The sequence below is a fragment of the Halichoerus grypus genome, chromosome 1 (genome assembly GCF_964656455.1).
Source record: "Halichoerus grypus chromosome 1, mHalGry1.hap1.1, whole genome shotgun sequence".
NCBI classification, from domain to species: domain Eukaryota; kingdom Metazoa; phylum Chordata; class Mammalia; order Carnivora; family Phocidae; genus Halichoerus; species Halichoerus grypus.
Window position 1 is genome coordinate 126,237,669 of NC_135712.1, and position 21,068 is coordinate 126,258,736.

A 21,068-nucleotide genomic window follows, 5' to 3' on the forward strand; every position below is an offset into this window, starting at 1 on the left:
AGGGTATGAGATAGGGATAGAGAAATAAGCAGAGACAAATTTAAAAAGGGCCATGTAGGCCTGGTTCTTGCTTTTATATTTTATTACAAAAGCCTAGGACGGCATTGAAGAATTTTAATCAGGGATCATGGTCAGGATAGCATTTTTAAATTATCAAACTGGCCAGGATGGAGATTGGTTGGCAGGGAGGCAAAAGTGGAAGGAGAAAGCCCATGTAGGAGGTTATTTCAGAAATTCAGCCAAGAGATAATGGTATGTTGAAGTAGAAGAGTAGCAGCATGCAGATGGAGAGAAATGGATGGGTTTAAGATATGCTTGGGAAGTTGAATGGAATTGCAACTGTTGTATTCAATAACTTTAAACTCTAGTGAGAGACAGGATCAGGTGGTAAATTATATGAGACTCAGTTCTAATCTAGGTCCTCTAAGAGTTAAGAGAACGTGGCAACAGTAACAGCAGCTTCCCCAATGTCTGAACCACCATTTGAGCAGGATGATTTGGAGGAGGTAAGAGGTTGCAGGAAAAACTGGGCTTAGAGTCAAAGGGCTGTATCCCAGTTGGGTACATGACTGGGTGCTCACTCAAATGTGTTGTCATGCCAAAAAGGATAGAGCCTGGTTAGTCAAGTAACTTTGAAACCTACAAATAAAGACTCTGCCCAGATATGATCTAAGCACAATGGGGGAGGATAATTCCATCCTTTGCCCATTTTAATAGCTATTGATAATAATGAGAAGAATAAGTAACATTATGGAGCTCTTTGTGCTATGCCCTGTGCTAAGGAATGTGTGTGCATATTCTCATTTAAGCTCATTAGGGCTCTGTGAGATAGGTAGTATTATTTCTCCTATTTACTAACACTAAGGCTTAGAGATTGGTACCTTGTCCAAGGCCTGATTTCTAGTAACTAGAGTAGTGTATATTCAAACTCAGCTCTGGGGGGCGGAGCAAGATGGCGGAGGAGTAGGAGACCTGGATTTCGTCTCCTCTCAGGAATTCAGCTGGATAGGGATCAAACCATTCTGAACACCTACAAACTCAACAGGAGATCGAAGAAAAGAATAGCAACAACTCTCTGAACAGAAAAGCGACCACTTTCTGGAAGGTAGGACGTGCGGAGAAGTGAATCCGAGGCGATATTCGGGAGGATAGACGGCGGGGGAGGGGCCTCCGTCGGCCGCTTCTGGCAAGTGATAGAGCCACGGAGCACAAAATCGGAACTTTTAGAAGTCTGCTCCGCTGAGGGATGTCACTCCGGTGGCGAAGTGGGGGGTGGAACCCTCGCGGGACAGTGTGGTCTCAGGACCCTCGGGGTCACAGAAAGACCGGGGGTGCCTGAGTGCGGCAGAGCTCCCAGGGATCGGAGCGGGGAAGCCGGCTGCAGAGACGGAGCCCAGGCGCGGGCTCTCAGCTCGGGGTTGCTATAAACCGTGATCCGCGGCACAGTTGGGCCACTGCTCCTCCAGCAGGGACACAACAAGCGGCAGATCCAGGGAGACTCACCTTCTTCCCCCGGGAGGAGAGGTGCGGGAGCGCACCGCGGGGATCTGCTGGGTTTGGAGACTCCACCCGGGGTCGGGTGCCAGATGGAAAGGCGCGGTGACAGGCCGGGTGAGCGCGGAGTGTGGCCGGAGACCGGGGAGACGGGAGTGACTGACGGCTTTTCTCTGGGGGCTCGCTGAGGAGCGGGACCCTGAGTTCTCGGCTCCTCCGGGGCGGAGACTGGGAGGCCGCCATTTTCACTCTCCGCCTCCAAAGCTGTACGGAAAGCCTGCAGGGAACAAAAGCTCCCGAGAGCAAACCCGAGCAGATTACTTAGCCCAGACCGGCAAGGGCGGGGCAATTTGCCTCCGGCAAAGACATTTGGGAACCACGGCAACAGGCCCCTCTCCCAGAAGATCAGCAAGAACAGCCAGCCAAGACCAAGTTTACCGATCAATGAGAACGGCAGAACTCCAGCGCTAGGGGAATACTGCACATAGAATTCATGGCTTTTTTACCATGATTCTTTAGTCTTTCAAAGTTAATTATTTTTTTTAACTGTCTTTTTTTCTTTTTTCCTTTTTTCTTTTTTTTTGAATTTTTCTTTTTCCCTTTTTCAACCAACATCTTATCAATCCCTATTTTAAAAAAAAACATTTTTATTTTTCATTTTTAAAGTCATATTCTATCCCTTCATAGTAGTTACCCGTATTTTTGGCATATATATATAAGTTGTTCTCTCTTTAAAATCTTGAGATAGTTTCTTCTAATAGATCAAAATATACTCTAAATCTCTAGTGTATGGTTTTTTTCTACTCCCCTGCCTGATCACATTCTCTCCCTTTTTTCTTTCTTTTTTTTTTTTAATCCTCTTCTTTCTTTTTTCAAACAACTTATCAAATCCTTTTTTAAAATTTTTTATAATTTCCATCTTTACAGTCCTATACCATCCCTTCATCATATCAACCCTTATTTTTGTACATATATAAGTTTTTCTTTCTTTAAAATTTTGGGAGGGACTTTCTTTTAACAGACCAAAATACACCCAAAATCTAGTGTGTGGCACTGATCTATAATCCAGCCTGATCATATTTGATCACATTCTGTTTTTGTTTTGTTTTGTTTTGTTCTGCTTTTGTTTGTTCTTATCTTTATCTTTTTCTTTTTTCTTTTTTTCTTTCCTTTTCTTTTTTCTCTCTTTCCCTTTCTTTTCCCACTGCTTCAGGTCTTTTCTGATTTGTTTAGAGTATATTTTCTGGGGACGTTGTTACCCTGCTAGCATTTTGTTCTCTCATTAATCTATTCTCCTCTGCACAAAATGACAAGACGGAAAAAATCACCTCAACAAAAAGAACAAGAGGTAGTACCGACTGCCAGGGACCTACTCAATACGGACATTAGTACGATGTCAGATCTAGAGTTCAGAATCATCACTTTAAAGATACTAGCTGGGCTTGAAAAAAACATGGAAGTTATTAGAGAAACCCTTTCTGGAGAAGTAAAAGAACTAAAATCTAACCAAGTAGAAATCAAAAAGGCTATCAATGAGGTGCAATCAAATATGGGGGCGCTAACTGCTAGGATAAATGAGGCAGAAGAAAGAATCAGTGAGATAGAAGACCAAATGATGGAAAATAAAGAAGCTGAGAAAAAGAGAGATAAACAACTACTGGATCACGAGGGCAGAATTCGAGAGATAAACGATACCATAAGACGAAACAACATTAGAATAATTGGGATCCCAGAAGAAGAAGAAAGAGAGAGAGGGGCAGAAGGTATAATGGAGCAAATTATAGCAGAGAACTTCCCTAATTTGGGGAAGGAAACAGGCATCAAAATCCAGGAAGCACAGAGAACCCCTCTCAAAATCAATAAAAATAGGTCAACACCCCGACATCTAATAGTAAAACTTACGAGTCTCAGAGACAAAGAGAAAATCCTGAAAGCAGCTCGGGAGAAGAGATATGTAACCTACAATGGTAGAAACATTAGATTGGCAACAGACTTATCCACAGAGACCTGGCAGGCCAGAAAGGACTGGCAGGACATATTCAGAGCACTAAATGAGAAAAATATGCAGCCAAGAATACTATATCCAGCTAGGCTGTCATTGAAAATTGAAGGAGAGATAAAAAGCTTCCAGGACAAACAAAAACTAAAGGAATTTGCAAACACGAAACCAGCCCTACAACAAATATTGAAAGGGGTCCTCTAAGCAAAGAGAGAGCCTAAAAGCAACATAGACCAGAAAGGAACACAAACAATATACAGTAACAGTCACTTTACAGGCAATACAATGGCACTGAATTCCTATCTTTCAATAGTTACCCTGAATGTAAATGGGCTAAATGCCCCAATCAAAAGACACAGGCTATCAGATTGGATTAAAAAACAAGACCCATCGATATGCTGTCTGCAAGAGACTCATTTTAGACCCAAAGACACCCCCAGATTGAAAGTGATGAGGTGGAAAACCATTTACCATGCTAATGGACACCGAAAGAAAGCTCGGGTGGCAATCCTTATATCAGACAAATTAGATTTTAAACCAAAGACTGTAATAAGAGATGAGGAAGGACACTATATCCTACTTAAAGGGTCTATCCAACAAGAAGATCTAACAATTGTAAATATCTATGCCCCTAACATGGGAGCAGCCAATTATATAAGGCAATTAATAACAAAAGCAAAGAAACACATCGACAACAATACAATAATAGTGGGGGACTTTAACACCCCCCTCACTGAAATGGACAGATCATCTAAGCAAAAGACCAACAAGGAAATAAAGACTTTAAATGACACACTGGACCAAATGGACATCACAGACATATTCAGAACATTCCATCCCAAAGCAACGGAATACACATTCTTCTCTAGTGCCCATGGAACATTCTCCAAAATAGATCACATCCTAGGTCATAAATCAGGTCTCAACCGGTACCAGAAGATTGGGATCATCCCCTGCCTATTTTCAGACCACAATGCTTTGAAACTAGAACTCAATCACAAGAGGAAAGTCGGAAAGAACTCAAATACATGGAGGCTAAAGAGCATCCTACTAAAGAATGAATGGGTCAACCAGGAAATTAAAGAAGAATTTAAAAAATTCATGGAAACCAATGAAAATGAAAACACAACTATTCAAAATCTTTGGGATACAGCAAAGGCAGTCCTAAGAGGAAAGTATATAGCAATACAAGCCTTTCTCAAGAAACAAGAAAGGTCTCAAGTACACAACCTAACCCTACACCTAAAGGAGCTGGAGAAAGAACAGCAAATAAAGCCTAAACCCAGCAGGAGAAGAGAAATAATATAGATCAGAGCAGAAATCAATGAAATAGAAACCAAAAGAACAGTAGAACAGATCAACGAAACTAGGAGCTGGTTCTTTGAAAGAATTAACAAGATTGATAAGCCCCTGGCCAGACTTATCAAAAAGAAAAGAGAAATGACCCAAATCAGCAAAATCATGAATGAAAGAGGAGAAATCACAACCAACACCAAAGAAATACAAACAATTATAAGAACATATTATGAGCAACTCTATGCCAGCAAATTAGATAACCTGGAAGTAATGGATGCATTCCTAGAGATGTATCAACTACCAAAACTGAACCAGGAAGAAATAGAACACCTGAACAGACCTATAACCACTAAGGAAATAGAAGCAGTCATCAAAAATCTCCCAAAACACAAAAGCCCAGGGCCAGATGGCTTCCCAGGGGAATTCTACCAAACATTTCAAGAAGAATTAATACCTATCCTTCTGAAACTGTTCCAAAAAATAGAAATGGAAGGAAAACTTCCAAACTCATTTTATGAGGCCAGCATTACCTTGATCCCAAAACCAGACAAAGACCCCATCAAAAAGGAGAATTACAGACCAATATCCCTGATGAACATGGATGCAAAAATTCTCACCAAAATACTAGCCAATAGGATCCAACAGTACATTAAAAGGATTATTCACCACGACCAAGTGGGATTTATCCCTGGGCTGCAAGGTTGGTTCAACATCCGCAAATCAATCAACGTGATACAATACATTAACAAAAGAAAGAACAAGAATCATATGATCCTCTCAATCGATGCAGAAAAAGCATTTGACAAAGTACAGCATCCTTTCTTGATCAAAACTCTTCAGAGTATAGGGATAGAGGGTACATACCTCAATATCATAAAAGCCATCTATGAAAAACCTACAGCGAATATCATTCTCAATGGGGAAAAACTGAGAGCTTTCCCCCTAAGGTCAGGAACGCGGCAGGGATGTCCACTATCACCACTGCTATTCAACATAGTATTGGAAGTCCTAGCCACAGCAATCAGACAACAAAAAGAAATCAAAGGCATCCAAATTGGCAAAGAAGAAGTCAAACTCTCACTCTTTGCAGATGATATGATACTTTATGTGGAAAATCCCAAAGACTCCACCCCAAAACTGCTAGAACTCATACAGGAACTCAGTAAAGTGGCAGGATATAAAATCAATGCACAGAAGTCAGTGGCATTCCTGTACACCAACAACAAGTCAGAAGAAAGAGAAATTAAGGAGTCGATCCCATTTACAATTGCACCCAAAACCATAAGATACCTAGGAATAAATCTAACCAAAGAGGCAAAGGATCTGTACTCAGAAAACTATAAAATACTCATGAAAGAAATTGAGGAAGACACAAAGAAATGGAAAAACGTTCCATGCTCATGGATTGGAAGAACAAATATTGTGAAGATGTCAATCCTACCTAGAGCAATCTACACATTCAATGCAATCCCCATCAAAATACCATCCACTTTCTTCAAAGAAATGGAACAAATAATCCTAAAATTTGTATGGAACCAGAAAAGACCCCGCATAGCCAGAGGAATGTTGAAAAAGAAAAGCAAAGCTGGCGGCATCACAATTCCAGACTTCCAGCTCTACTACAAAGCTGTCATCATCAAGACAGTATGGTACTGGCACATAGATCAATGGAACAGAATAGAGAGCCCAGAAATGGACCCTCAACTCTATGGTCAACTAATCTTTGACAAAGCAGGAAAGAATGTCCAATGGAAAAAAGACAGTCTCTTCAACAAATGGTGTTGGGAAAATTGGACAGCCACATGCAGAAGAATGAAACTGGACCATTTCCTTACACCACACACAAAAATAGACTCCAAATGGTTGAAAGACCTCAATGTGAGACAGGAGTCCATCAAAATCCTAAAGGAGAACACAGGCAGCAACCTCTTCGACCTCAGCCGCAGCAACTTCTTCCTAGAAACATCGCCAAAGGCAAGGGAAGCAAGGGCAAAAATGAACTATTGGGACTTCATCAAGATCAAAAGCTTTTGCAAAGCCAAGGAAACAGTCAACAAAACCAAAAGACAACTGACAGAATGGGAGAAGATATTTGCAAATGACATATCAGATAAAGGGCTAGTATCCAAAATTTATAAAGAACTCATCAAACTCAACACCAAAAGAACAAAGAATCCAATCAAGAAATGGGCAGAAGACATGAACAGACATTTTTCCAAAGAAGACATCCAAATGGCCAACAGACACATGAAAAAGTGTTCAATATCGCTCGGCATCAGGGAAATCCAAATCAAAACCTCAATGAGATACCACCTCACACCAGTCAGAATGGCTAAAATTAACAAGTCAGGAAATGACAGATGTTGGCGGGGATGCGGAGAAAGGGGAACCCTCCTACACTGTTGGTGGGAATGCAAGCTGGTGCAGCCACTCTGGAAAACAGTATGGAGGTTCCTCAAAAAGTTGAAAATAGAGCTACCATATGATCCAGCAATTGCACTCCTGGGTATTTACCCCAAAGATACAGAAGTAGGGACCCGAAAGGCTACGTGCACCCCGATGTTTATAGCAGCAATGTCCACAATAGCCAAACTGTGGAAAGAGCCAAGATGTCCATCGACAGATGAATGGATAAAGAAGATGTGGTATATATATACAATGGAATATTTTGCAGCCATCAAAAGGAATAAGATCTTGCCATTTGCAACGACGTGGATGGAACTGGAGGGTATTATGCTGAGCGAAATAAGTCAAACAGAGAAAGACATGTATCATATGACCTCACTGATATGAGGAATTCTTAATCTCAGGAAACAAACTGAGGGTTGCTGGAGTGGGGGGTGGGGTGGGAGGGATGGGGTGACTGGGTGATGGACACTGGGGAGGGTATGTGTTCTGGTAAGCGCTGTGAATTGTGCAAGACTGTTGAATCTCAGATCTGTACCTCTGAAACAAATAATGCAATATATGTTAAGAAAGAAAAAAAGAAGAAGAAGAATGTAGCAGGAGGGGAAGAATGAAGGGGGGGAAATCGGAGGGGGAGAAGAACCATGAGAGACGATGGACTCTGAAAAACAAACTGAGGGTTCTAGAGGGGAGGGGGTTGGGAGGATGGGTTAGCCTGGTGATGGGTATTGAGGAGGGCACGTTCTGCATGGAGCACTGGGTGTTATGCACAAACAATGAATCATGGAACACTATATCTAAAACTAATGATGTAATGTATGGGGATTAACATAACAATAAAAAAAATTAAAAAAAAAAAAAAAAACTCAGCTCTAACTCCAGAGTCCACACTACCAGCCATATAATGTAATATGTTGAGAAGGATTCTGAAGATGCATTTGGTTCAATGGGGGCAAAGTCAGATGGGCACAATCTGCTCAGTCACATATAAGCATGTGCCTTATGGCTTACATGGTTGTAGCCTTATTCTAAAGGATAAATCACTGTGGATAGCATAACAAAAGAAAACTGTCACTATATTTTATGACTTTATAGCATATCATGTTCATACTCTAATGACCAATTATAGTTTTCAAGACAACTAACTAGGAAGAGTATTTGAAGAATCTGGTACATGAGGGTCTCTAGACATCTTAGCATAAGAATTCTAAGCACATTATGAAAGATTTAAAAACCTGCTTTGAGAGCCTCTTCTCTTCAGAGCTCAACTGGGGAGTCACATCAGGCTTTAGGAAATGGTTCTGGGATAGAGTCAAGCTTTGAGCTGTCAGGGAAAGGCTGAGTTAAAACAAAACTGCATCATGTCTGGGAACCCAGTGTTAACTGGTATAAAGCAACACTATTTTTTCTGAAAGCTCTCATCAGAAAGAGCATTTTCAACTACTAATGTGGCTTTCTTCTCACCCCTTTCCTGCCCCCAGTGGGGGAAACATGTTTATTCTTGTTACATAATTTTGCTCTTCTTTATGTCACCAAGTGCCTTATGATAGTATTGCATCTGACAGATCTCTTATTGAGAAGTTGCCAACAACCAAAGGATAATTACCTTAGTCTTCCAGGCATGTAAAACACACACACACACACACACATACACACACACAGAGTGGACCATGCACAATTCATTGGAAATAGTGCTCAACTGCTTATATCTCAATGAAATTTGCTGGGGTTGTAAAAAAATTCTGCATCTCAAAGAATGCTTTGTGCAATAGAATCTTTTGCTGAAAGGAGATGGGTCCTTAAATATTAGGGAACAGAAGTGGGACAGGACTACGCAGGGAATCAATAAGCATTCATGAAATGTCTACTTGGTCAGGCACATTGCTAAACTCTGAGGATATAAAGAAGAATGAGATCTAAGAGAATTGACAATCCAATAAAGAAGGGAGAGAGGACTCATACAGCAACTCTTAGATTGAGTATAAAGGAGATTTATACACATACACACACACACACACACACACATTATAGTAGTTCTCAAAGTTGTGGTCCCCAGACCAACAGCATCATCTGGGAACTTATTAGAAAGGTCCTACATAAGACCTATTGAATCTCAAACTCTGAGGGTGGGGCCTAGCAATCACCTCCCAGTACACCCTGTACTGAAACCACTGGTTTAGCAAAAGAGATGACAATAAAGTATAATTGTTTTGGGGAATCGTTGTATTGGTTACTGGTATCCAACCAGGAAATAATAAACTTGGGCTCTGGGGCCTTTCAGGCTGTTGTAGCCTAGCACTATGAGGCAGGTTTAAGGTTTCAATTGTGCCAAAATCTGGTGCCCTCCAGCTTCAATTCTTGCTACACATCTGTGTTAGTTTCCTATTGCTGCCATAACAGATTGCCACAAATGTGTGGCTTAAAACAACACACATTTATTATCTTTCTGTTCTAGAGGTCCAAAGACCAAATTCAGTGAGGCCTGAAGTAAAAGTGTAGGGAGGTCTGGTTCCTTCTGGAGGCTCTGGTAGAGAATCCATTCCCTTCCCTTTTCTAGCTTCAAGACACCACTTGAATTCCTTGGCTTATGGCGCTGTATCATCTTGACCACTGCTGCCCTCATCATATCTCTTCTGACTCTGTCCCTCCTACCTCCTTCTCTTAAGGACGCTTGTGATTACAATAGGTCACTCAGATAATGCAGGATAATCTCCCCATCTCAAAATCCTTAATTTAACCACATCAGCAAATTCCCTTTGCCATGGAAGGTAGCATATTCACAGGTTTCTGGGATTAGGACATGGACATCTTTGAGGGGTTATTATTCAGCCTCCCACAACTTCCCCTTCAGTGTTGCTGGAGAGAATAGGCAGGGGTGGGGGGGTGGGAAAGAGATATTGAATGACAGAATTTTTAGGAGGATAGGATTTATAAATGGGTCCAGGTGTTAATTTTAATTTGTTCCACAGTCATTCCTCCACATAAAAGCCCAATCAAGTATCCATGGCTTAGGGTGTCCCAAAAGAAGAGCATCAGTGAGGTTGGCAAGGCCGGGACCTCCCTGAGCAAGCTGTTTATCCCTATGTTCATCTGTCTACTGGGCATCTCCACTTAAGTAGGCACAGAACTGAACTCTTCATTCCTGTCCCCTGTCCTGCCACCCCACCCCAACCTGGTTTTCCTCCTAAAGTCCCTATCTCAGATAAATGCACATAACGTATTCACTTAATCCAGAAATCCAAATAGTATTTCTTTGTCTTTCAGTGCCCCAACCTCCCTACCACCCACATCTAATCAGCCACTGACCTCTGTCAACCCTATCCCAGACATAACTCTCTTCCTTTTCAACTACTCTGGCCAGGTTTGGTTCAGAGGCTCACCATTCCTCACCTAGATTTAGTGAGGGCCTCTTAACTGGTTCCCTGGCTTTAGGATCACCACCTTTATCATCACTAGCATGATAATATTTCCAAAACACAAATCTGTTACTCATTTTCCTCTGCTGTTTATAACTCCCTAATGCCATTTTAGAATAAAGACCAACTCCTTAACAAGGCATATAAGGCTCTTCCTGATGTACCCTTAGCTTATCTGTTCAGCCTCATGTTTGCCATTCCCTCATATGATAAAGCAAATTATTTACAGATCCCAGAGTGCATCTTGATCCCTCACAACTCTTATCTTTGAACCAGGCTCTTCTCTTTGCTGGAACATCCTCATTCGATTCTACACCTGCCTGGAGTGATGACTCTTTAAGTCTTCCTCTAGACATACTGCCCCGGCCTCTTCCTTCTGTCTTACCACCCACTATGCACTCCTGGAAGCACTTATTATCCTGAATTATAATTTATGATCTATAGTCTCTCAGACCACTAGACCCTGAGCTCCTTAAGTGCAAGGATTGAGTTTTACTTATGTCTATATTCTCAGAGCCCAGCACAGTACAGGGCATACAGTAATTGTTCAATACATTTCCCAGTTGAATTGAGATAGTACATGACACTAGGAAATGCTAGCTAAGGAAACAAAAAAAGAGTGGGAGTAAGGAGGAGAATTAGGTTAGAGACGTAGTAACTGGCCTAGTAACTGGAACAGGCCAGGAAGTCTTAGGGGAGAGCCATCAGTACATACATCTATGAGAACATAAAGAATAGAAGGAAAGGGTTTTCAGTAATGTCAATTGTTCCTGAGGACTAAAGTAAAAAAAATAGGTCTTTGGATTAGACACACAAGAAAGCCACAAATGCTGTTCAAGAGAGCAGTTTCAAGTGTAGAAGAAGAGGTAAGAAGATGGGGGAAAAGGGCCCAGTTTACAAGGAGTCAACCAGTGTTTCTCACACTTTACTGCACCAAAACACACTTGTTGGAAGAAAAGGAAATGAGACAGATCACTTGAGGCCACACATAAGGGAAGACAGCCACTTTCAAAGACAAAAAACGAACTTGTGTCATACCTTCATTCTGAGGGTCCTCACAAAAGGAAACTTCCAAGAGCAACCAACTCAAAGATAATCTACAGTCTTCTGGCTGTGAATACAGGATGGATTGATACCCTTCCAAACCTAAAACTGTGACATAATTTTAAAATGTGGTTATTAAGCACCTGCTTGTTCATCACTGTGAATTTAAGGACATTTACAGAGGTCACATCTTAGCATATGGTCTGCTTCTTCCTCGTTGAAGTTGTTGGCAACAAAGCTGCTCACAGCTTGGTGTGCTGTGCTAGCACCAGCATGAGAATTTAAGGAATGGCATGCTGTGCCAGCCAGTCCATCTGAGATTTCTGGCAGAGAGAGGCCCTAAGGGGAACTTTGTAGGAAGGCAGAGTTCTTCTTTAAAACTTAAAAATCACAAGTTAAGGATGTACCCAAACACCCACAAAACTTCCCTAATCTGAGTATATCATGAATGAATAACCTAAATCACCTTCAGCTAATCTGTATTTTCAGTTTTACTTCTTCTTGCAGTAGTCAACCTTATTTGACTTTCTTTGCAAAATAGAACAATTCTCTTTTTATCAACTTTAATTCTTCTGGTTTCAAATCTTCAAAGAAGCCCCCAGTTCTTAACAGCAAGGTTTGATAAGCAAGACAAGTTCAGACTATTCTTACTTGATTTTATGAACTTTAGGACAATGTCTCCATGGCATTTTATTTTCTATACTAAAAATGTTTTAGTTTTCTCCTGTAACCAAATCCATTTGGAGAAAAGAATTAGACTTGAATACAGATTATCTGGACGTGAATTCTAGTTTTGCCACTTGCTTCAGTGAATTAATCTCTGAATCAGTTTCCTCATCGATAAATGAGAATACTAACAAATACCTCACATAACAATTATAAGGATTAAATTAGATAATACATGTATTAGTCAGGGTATAGACTAAGTTTCTATAACAAAGAGAACTTTAAAATATAAGGGCTCAAATAAGATAAAAAAAAAAAACACTCTTATGTAATATTCCAGAAGTAGTGGCTCATTGGGACGCCTACACTCTCAAAGGACAGATTCCATTTTTGGATGGTTCATCTCCCAGCCAGATGTGTAGAGGAAAGATAGTGGTGGCAAAGAGCTTTACTTTAAAGAAGCTTCCTTTTAAGCTGTGATCCAGAAACCACGCACATCACTATTGTTTATATACCATCAGCCAGAATGCAGTCATGTGGCCACATCTAATAGCAAAGGAGGCTGGGAAATGTATTTCCATCTAGATGGACATATGCCCAGTTAAAATTGTGGGGGAACTTGTTTATTATTAAAAGTTAGAAGGATGGAATGAATGCTGCATGATAATGAACAATTTATACTAGGTACACTCTCACCATTACATAGATTTCTATCATGGTTAAAAAAGAAAATCACCTAACATTTTATTTCTGATCCCCCCTTCCCACTAATAAAGAATCCCATACAGCCAACACCCCCAAGGACTAAAGAATGAGGTTTTGGTTTTGGGTTTTCTGGTTTTTGTTTTTGTTTTTTTAAGGCAGAGGATTATGTCTTCTTCATCTCCACATCTCCCAAGCCTAACACAGAAACATTCTTAATAAATGTTTATCAAAGTGAATAATCAATCACTCCTACGGCCCTCATCTGGGTTAAACCCCTTTAATAATGTGTGGAATGCAGACTTTCCATTTTTAATGAGTAGTACTATATCAATACACAACACTGTTGGCTTTACCTACCATATGATCCAATTGGTTACATGGTGAAGCACTTTAGTATATTCTTGCTGTTTGATATTTTTGAGGAGAAAGGAGTAAAAATCTTAAAAAAAAAAAAAAAAAAAACTGACTCCCAAAGCATGATCATGTGCTCTCAAGTTGACTATTTAAATGCCTGGGAAGATGGCAGAGTAGGAGGATCCTAAGCTTCCCCTGTGCCACATTTACAACTAGATATCACTCACATCCATGTAAGTAAATTGGAGAGGGATCCAAAGACTGGCAGAACAAACTCCGCAACTAAATGTAGAGAAGAAATCACATCTGAGAGGTTAGGAAGGGCAGAAACGGTGGTTGGGAGCTCTCTGCAGGAGAAAGGGAGCTGTGGGCACAGAGGGGAAAGCACCAGGGAGCCCGCACTGGGAAGACGAATCCCCATAATGTCTGGTCTTGAAAACCAGAGGGGCTGAATTCTTTGAATTTGTATAAGCAGCAGGACTTGGAGCCTGGAGCTTTAAAAGTCAGCTGACTCAGCACTGGCAAGCTAGAGGGTGAGGGATAGCCAGGTCCCTGCCCTTAATGTGACAACAGCCCAGGAGGGGCAACATAGAAGTGACAGTTTGCACAACGCCTGAGGCAAATAGGAGGGAGATCTGTTTACATGGATTTCTGAGCATGTTGAGGACTTCTCTGGGAACAAAGAAGCTGGAAAGCTCCATTTTCCTCCCCTGTCCCCCAGCATAAACACAGATCCACCTGTGGGAGGTGGCACTGCACAGACACTTGCTACCTAACCTGCTAGCAGGGTACCCCCCCAGGAGTTCTCCTGAGGACTCACCAACTCCAAGCTTGCTGGCCTTGGTTCTGGGCACAGAACAAATTTTCTTAACCCAGTGTGTGGCCCTGCCCAGCCTCCACAGGCACAGACTCCATGCTGCCACAGCTGCTGTGTGCCTCACCCCCAAGGGCCACCACGCTTGGGCGGGATCCAGTCTAGGATTAGTGGCTTAGCGCAATTTTTGCTAACACCACTGCCCCATCTCTGAGTTCTCCTGCAGTCATGCCCCTTCAGAGTTGGCCTCCATGGGTCTCAACACCACAGAGAGCAAGCACAGCCCGAACAGGCAAAGAGTGTCCGAACAGTGCAGGTGTCTGGACTGAAAGAAAAAGTGACTTGTACACAACAGCAGGATGCAAATAACACACCTAGGAGACTCCCCTGAAGTGCCAGGTTCTGGTGAACAGCAGACACTGCACTGCAGGGCACTACAGGACCTCTTTTCATAAAGCCACTAATTTCAAGAGCAGACGATGTAGCTGACTTTCCTAACACAGAGAAACAGACACGGAGAGGTAGACAAAATGAGGAGATAGAGAAATATGTACCAAATGAAAGAACAGAACAAAATCATAGCAGGAGATCTAAGTGAAACACAAGTAAGTAATGGGCCTGACAGAAAATTTAAAGTAATGATCATAAAGATACTCATTGGACTTTAGAAAAAGGTGGAGAACATCAGTGAGACCCTTGACAAAGAGATAAAAACAAACATATCAGAGATGAAAAACCCAATAAATGAAATTAAAAATACAATAGATGAAATAAATAGTAGGCTATAGGAAGCAGAGGAATGTATCAGTGACCTGGAGGTCAGAGTAATGGAAAGCAAGCAAGCTGAGAAGGTGAGAGACAAACAAATACTGCATAATGAGAACAGACTTAGAGAACTCAGTGACTCCATCAAGCATAATAATATTCACATTATAGGGATCCCAGAAGAGAGAGAAAGGGAGGCAGAAAATGTATTTGAAGAAATAAAAGCTGAAAACTTCCTGAATCTGGGAAGGGAAACACAGATCCAGATTCAGGAGGCACAGAGATTCCCCCAACAAATTCAACCCAAGGAGGTCCACACCAAGACACACAGCAATTAAAATGGCAAAAAAAAAAAAAAAGAAAAAAACCCAAAAAACAAAAAAACAATGATAAAGAAAGAATGTTACAGGTTGCAAGAGAAAAGAAGACCATTAAATACAAAGGAAACCCTATAAGTCTATCAGCTCATTTTTCAGCAGAAACTTTCCAGTCCAGAACAGAGTGGCATGATGTACTCAAAATGTTAAAAGGGAAAAATCTGCAGTCAAGAATACTCTATCCAGCAAGGTTATCATTCAGAATAGAAGGGAGATAAAGAATTTCCCAGACAAACAAAATTAAAAGAATTCATGACCACTAAACCATGCCTACATGAAGTGTTAAGGGGAACTCTGTGAATGGAAAACAAAAACCATAAGTAAGAGTAAAAAAATACAAGCACAAAAGCAAAAAAAAATTAAGTATATCTGTAAAAATCAGTCAAGAGAAGCACAAAATAAAAGGATGTAAAATATGATACCAAATATCTGAAATGTGGAGGGGAGAGGAGTAAAGAATGAGTTCAAAATTAAGTAACCATCAGCTTAATATAGACTACTATAAGCAAAAGATGTTATATATAAACCTAATGGTAATATAAATCAAAAAACAGTAAATGAAGAGTAAGGAATCCAAATATATCACTAAAGAAAACCAGCAAACCATGAAAGAGAGCAAGAGAAGAAAGGATCAGAGAAAAACTGCAAAAACAACCACAAAACAAGTAACAAAATAGCAATAAATATACATATATCTATAATTACTTTGAATGTCAATGGACTAAATGTTCCAATCAAAAGACATGGTGTCAGAAAGGATAAAAAAACAAGACCCATCTATGTGCTGCCTATAAGAGACTCATTTCAGACTTAAAGACATCTGCAGATTGAAAGTGAGGGGATGGGAAAACATTTATCATGCAAACAGGTATCAGAAGAAAGCCAGAGGAGTGCCTGGGTGGCTCTGTCAGTTAAGCTTCAGACTCTTGGTTTCAGCTCAGGTCATAATCTCATGAGTCATGAGATCAAGCCCCTAGTCAGACTCCATGCTCAATGGGGAGTCTGCTTGGGATTCTCACCCTCTGCCCCCTCCCACTCTTGTGCTCTTTGGCATGCATGTGCACACACTCTCTCTCTAAAGTAAATAAATAAATCTTTAAAAAAGAAAGAAAGGAAGGAAGGAAGAAAGAGTAGCAACACTTACATTGGACAAAATAGACTCTAAAACAAAATCTATAAAAAGAGACAAAGGACACTATATAATAATAAAGGGGACAAGCTAATAAAAAGATATAACAATTATGAATATATATGCACCCAACAGGGGAGCACCCAAATACATGAAACAGTTGATAACAAACATAGAGGAGTGCACTTGTCATGATTAGCACTGGGTTATATAAGGAATTGTTGAATCACTATATTGTACACCTGAAACTCATATTACACTATATGCTAACTATACTAGTATTAAAATAAAATTTTTTAAAATGTGGTATATCAATCAATCAATCAATAAATAAATGAAACCATTAACTTAAAAAATGTTCATCATCCATTTTCTTGGCAGTCAGAGAAAACTAGTACAGAAGTAGCCATTGGGAACCATAGCCTGGCCTACTCGGGAATTTGGTAATAATTTGTAAACCATCTTTCTTTTTAACTAGTCCCAGAATGAGACTGTTTTGCCTGAGGTTGGGCAAACCAAATGAAAGTTTTCACATTATCTCACATCTCAGATTCTCCAACTTATCTATGGTTGCACAAGGTGAGTAGTCTGGGAAAAAATGACTTAACAACCAATAGGAATTTAACAAATTGGGCATCTATCCTATGTCAGACATTGTGCTAAGGTCATTATCTAATTTAGTTCTGATAACAACTTTAGATGAGATAGGCATTGTTACAGGAAACTTCTTTTAGAGTCAAAGAAGTTGAATAACATAAAAGATCACTGTTGCACATTGGTTCCCAGAAAGCGGACTCTGAGATGGATATTTGTGTTCAGAGAATTTGAAAAGAGTATTCTCAGGATCAATACCTGGAGAAGGGAAGAAAGCAGCACTGGGCAGAAGGAGGAGTTGGGCTTCAATGCAGTCTCAGTGAGGCCTCAGCTAATCCCATGGGGAGTTCTGGAACTGTAATGGCCGTTTAAGAGTTGTCCCAAGTTGGGATGAGTGGGCCAGGATTTTATACTCCCATGAAAACCAGTTAGACATAATCTACAGCACTAGCAACAGCTGAGGGAAATAAATTCTTCAGTCCCAAATAAAGATCTGAGCAATACTTCACAGCATCTGCTACAGTCAACCAACCTAGAAGTTAGAAAGCCAGAATATGAACACATCTCTGACACAAAAGCCCATGTACTCTTCCACTGCACTTGCCCCAACAGGCTGTCAGCTGGTTGGGTACCTATATGTTTTACCATCTTACTAAATGATATGAAGGAATATAATTTATAAGCTAGTTCTGGATGTATGGCCTTGGTGTCTTGACATCGTTGGAATTTTCCAAATTTCTTGTAGATAATTCAACCTTGGCTCTATTAATTTTTTTAGGATTAACACCTCATCTAAGGTTGTCCACAAAAATTCTCTTACTTAAGTAGATTCAACCAAAACACTAAGTATGGTAAAAACTTAAAACATATTCTATCTAGGTAAATTTGTTAGGTAACTTCCAAATGCTTCATCATAATTCTCTTAGAATTCAGGAATAATTGAGTAGCATGATTTGTGTCAGATGTGGTATTCATTTTTAAATATATTTGATCACCTAAGGTTAAAGATGGATATTGATTCAGAACTCCCAATGGAAAAAGATATATGAGAACTCAGAAAGCCTTAATGAAATGCGTAGATCTCTCACCTTGATATGAAAGTCTGAAAAGTATAGCTAAAATTTATCAGCCATGTTTTTCAATTTGAAAGTTACATGATTGAGCTTTCTCTTTTTCACCGCCATCCTGCTCTGTGTGGCTGACTGCTTGTCGCCATGTCTTCTCACAAGACTTTCAGAATCAAGCGATTCCTGGCCAAGAAACAAAAGCAGAATCGTCCCATTCCCCAGTGGATTTGGATGAAAACTGGTAATAAAATCAGGTACAACTCCAAGAGGAGGCACTGGAGAAGAACCAAGCTGGGTCTATAAGGCATCACACATCATGAGATGACAGGTGTATTTGGCACACATATTTAATTAAGCTGAGTGAAGATCATGTGTTCTATCACTCTGTAAACATCCTTCCTACCTGGCCATAGAAATGTTTTATCAGGGAAATGATTTTTCTCTGTGACTATGCCTCTGCACCAGTAGGTTGGTTCAGTAATAAATGTGAGACCTTTTGGCTCTAAAAAAAAAATAATAATAATAAAGTTACATGGTTGAAGCAAAGTAAAACCCATGGCAGATATAGCATTCATCTATTCAACAAATATTTACAGAGGACCTATGACCAAGGATCAGTGTTATGTACTCTAAGCACCCTGGCCATGACTTATCTCTCCTAGAGAAATCTGATTGGCTTTCTAGGTACATCAGAGTGATATCTTCTTGCTACCTTGTTTTAGAATAAACAACCACTTTATGTAACAAGTGGAGCCAAATATCCTTATCAAATATTTTACTTTATATTTATGTGTACTTATATATATATGCACATATATAAACCTAATGTGCAACAATAATCTTTTATAAGTTATTTAACTTCTTTGACCTAAAAAGAAGCTTTCTATAATTATATATGTATAGTTACACACACACACACACACACACACACACACACACACACACACACACACACAGAATACTTGGATGGTATGAAGTTCTGCAATGTATGTTTAAGGGAATTAAAAAGACAGGCATTTTTGTTATTTTCTCTCTTTGAAGCCACAAGAGAAAGAGCAAGTTATGTATTCCAAAATGTATACTAAAAATGATTAAGATTGAGGATATCTGAAAAAAATTTTCACTTGCATATGGAATTATATTATAATTCAGGCCTCCCTCCATCATATCCTTTTCCCAGGCACTGAAATGTTCTCTTTCTTCTAGTGCAGTGGTTCTCACAGTATGGTTCCAGGACCAGCAGACATTGGCCTCACCTGGAAGCTTGTTAGAAATGCAAATTATTGGATCCCTCCTCAGATTTACTAAAGCAGGAACTTTGGAAGTGGTCCAACAATATGTGTATTAATACACCCTCCAGGTGATTCTGATACATGCTGTTTCAGAGCCATGGTTGTAAGATTATACATTAAACTATGTTTTTAATATCCACTCAATAAATGTTTATTTGGGGTCATACAATAAGTGCTAGACATTATCCAGCCTTTGTTAATGGCACTGTGCATCATGTATAATGATTTTAAAATACATATTTACATAATATTATGTATTATGTATGCTGGATACAACTGTGTTTCACAAGCTCCCTAGGAGATTGTGATGCATGCTCAAATCTGAGAGCACTGCTCTAACTCATTATCCATTAGTCCTGTCCTAAACAGAAACCTTGTATGATCCATAGCAATAAATATAAATGTTGCATTTGTCTTTAAAGAACAAGAGGCAAACAAAGATCTAAGAATTCTTGGCAGCACAGAGCATCTATTTGCATTTCCAAGCAGTGCAGTGTACCAGCTAGAGTAGCAAATTCTGCATAAAAACACTTGGGTTTGAGTTTCCATTCTTTGACCTCTTGGCTGTAGCTTCTTCTTCTTTTTTTTTTTTAATTAAGATTTTATTCATTCATTTCAGAGAGAGACAGATAGCAAGAGCAGGAACATAAGCAGGGGGAGTAGGAGAGGGAGAAGCAGGCTTCCTGCTGAGCAGGGAGCCCAAGCGGGGCTCGATCCCAGGACCCTGGGATCATGACTTGAGCTGAAAGCAGATACTTAATGACTGAGCCACCCAGGCACCCCATTGGCTGTAGCTTCTTAGGAAATTATTTAATTTTCACAATAATTTCTTTCCTTATCTATGAAAGGAGGGCTTTGCCTTGGGGATCATCTTTACAGTGATTTCCACCTCTTTAAGCTCTGTGATTCAAAGCATCTCAATCAATATGTATATTGTTACCATTTTGGAGATACCTGTATTACCATTTTTTCCATTTCATTCTATTACTCAAAAGCATATCAAGACCGTATCACAATTCAATAATGAGAATATAACCCAGTTAAAAAATGAGCAAAGGGAGGAGGAGCAAGATGGCAGAGGAGTAGGAGACCTAAATTTTGTCCGGTCCCAGGAATTCAGCTAGATAGGCATCAAACCATTCAGAACACCTACAAACTCAACAGGAAATCAAAGAAAAGAATAGCAGGAATTCTAGGAACAGAAAAGCGACCACTTTCTGGAAGGTAGGACATGCACAGAAGTGAATCCGAGGCGATATTTGGGAAGATACACCGTGGGGGGGGGAGGGGGAGCCTCTGTCAGCCGCTACCAGCAAATGATAGAGCAGCAGAGCACAAAATCAGAACTTTTAGAAGTCAGCTCTGCTGAGGGACGTTGCTCCAGTGGCCAAGCAGGGGGTGGAACCCTCACTGGGAAAGTGTGGTCTCAGAACCCTCGGGGTCACAGAAAGACCAGGGGTGCCTGAGTGTGGCAGAGCTCCCAGGTATCGGAGCGGGGAAGCCGGCTGCAAAGACGGAGCTCAGGAGTGGGCTCTCAGCACAGGGTTGCCATAAACCATGATCCGTGGCACACTCGGGCCACTGTTCTTCCAGCAGGGACCCAACAAGCAGCAGATCCGGGGAGACTCCCCTTCCTCCCCTGGGAGGAGT

At 40.4% G+C, this 21,068-nt stretch overlaps 1 protein-coding gene across 1 annotated transcript; it reads left to right on the forward strand.

Annotated features, from left to right (window-relative positions):
- Positions 1 to 18,250: 18,250 nt before the first annotated feature.
- Positions 18,251 to 18,524, forward strand: LOC118530933 (large ribosomal subunit protein eL39-like). The gene has a single exon (XM_036084679.2). It carries the CDS (start codon positions 18,274 to 18,276, stop codon positions 18,427 to 18,429), a length of 156 nt encoding a protein of 51 aa, XP_035940572.1. The 5' UTR covers positions 18,251 to 18,273; the 3' UTR covers positions 18,430 to 18,524.
- The last annotated feature ends 2,544 nt before the right edge of the window (positions 18,525 to 21,068 follow it).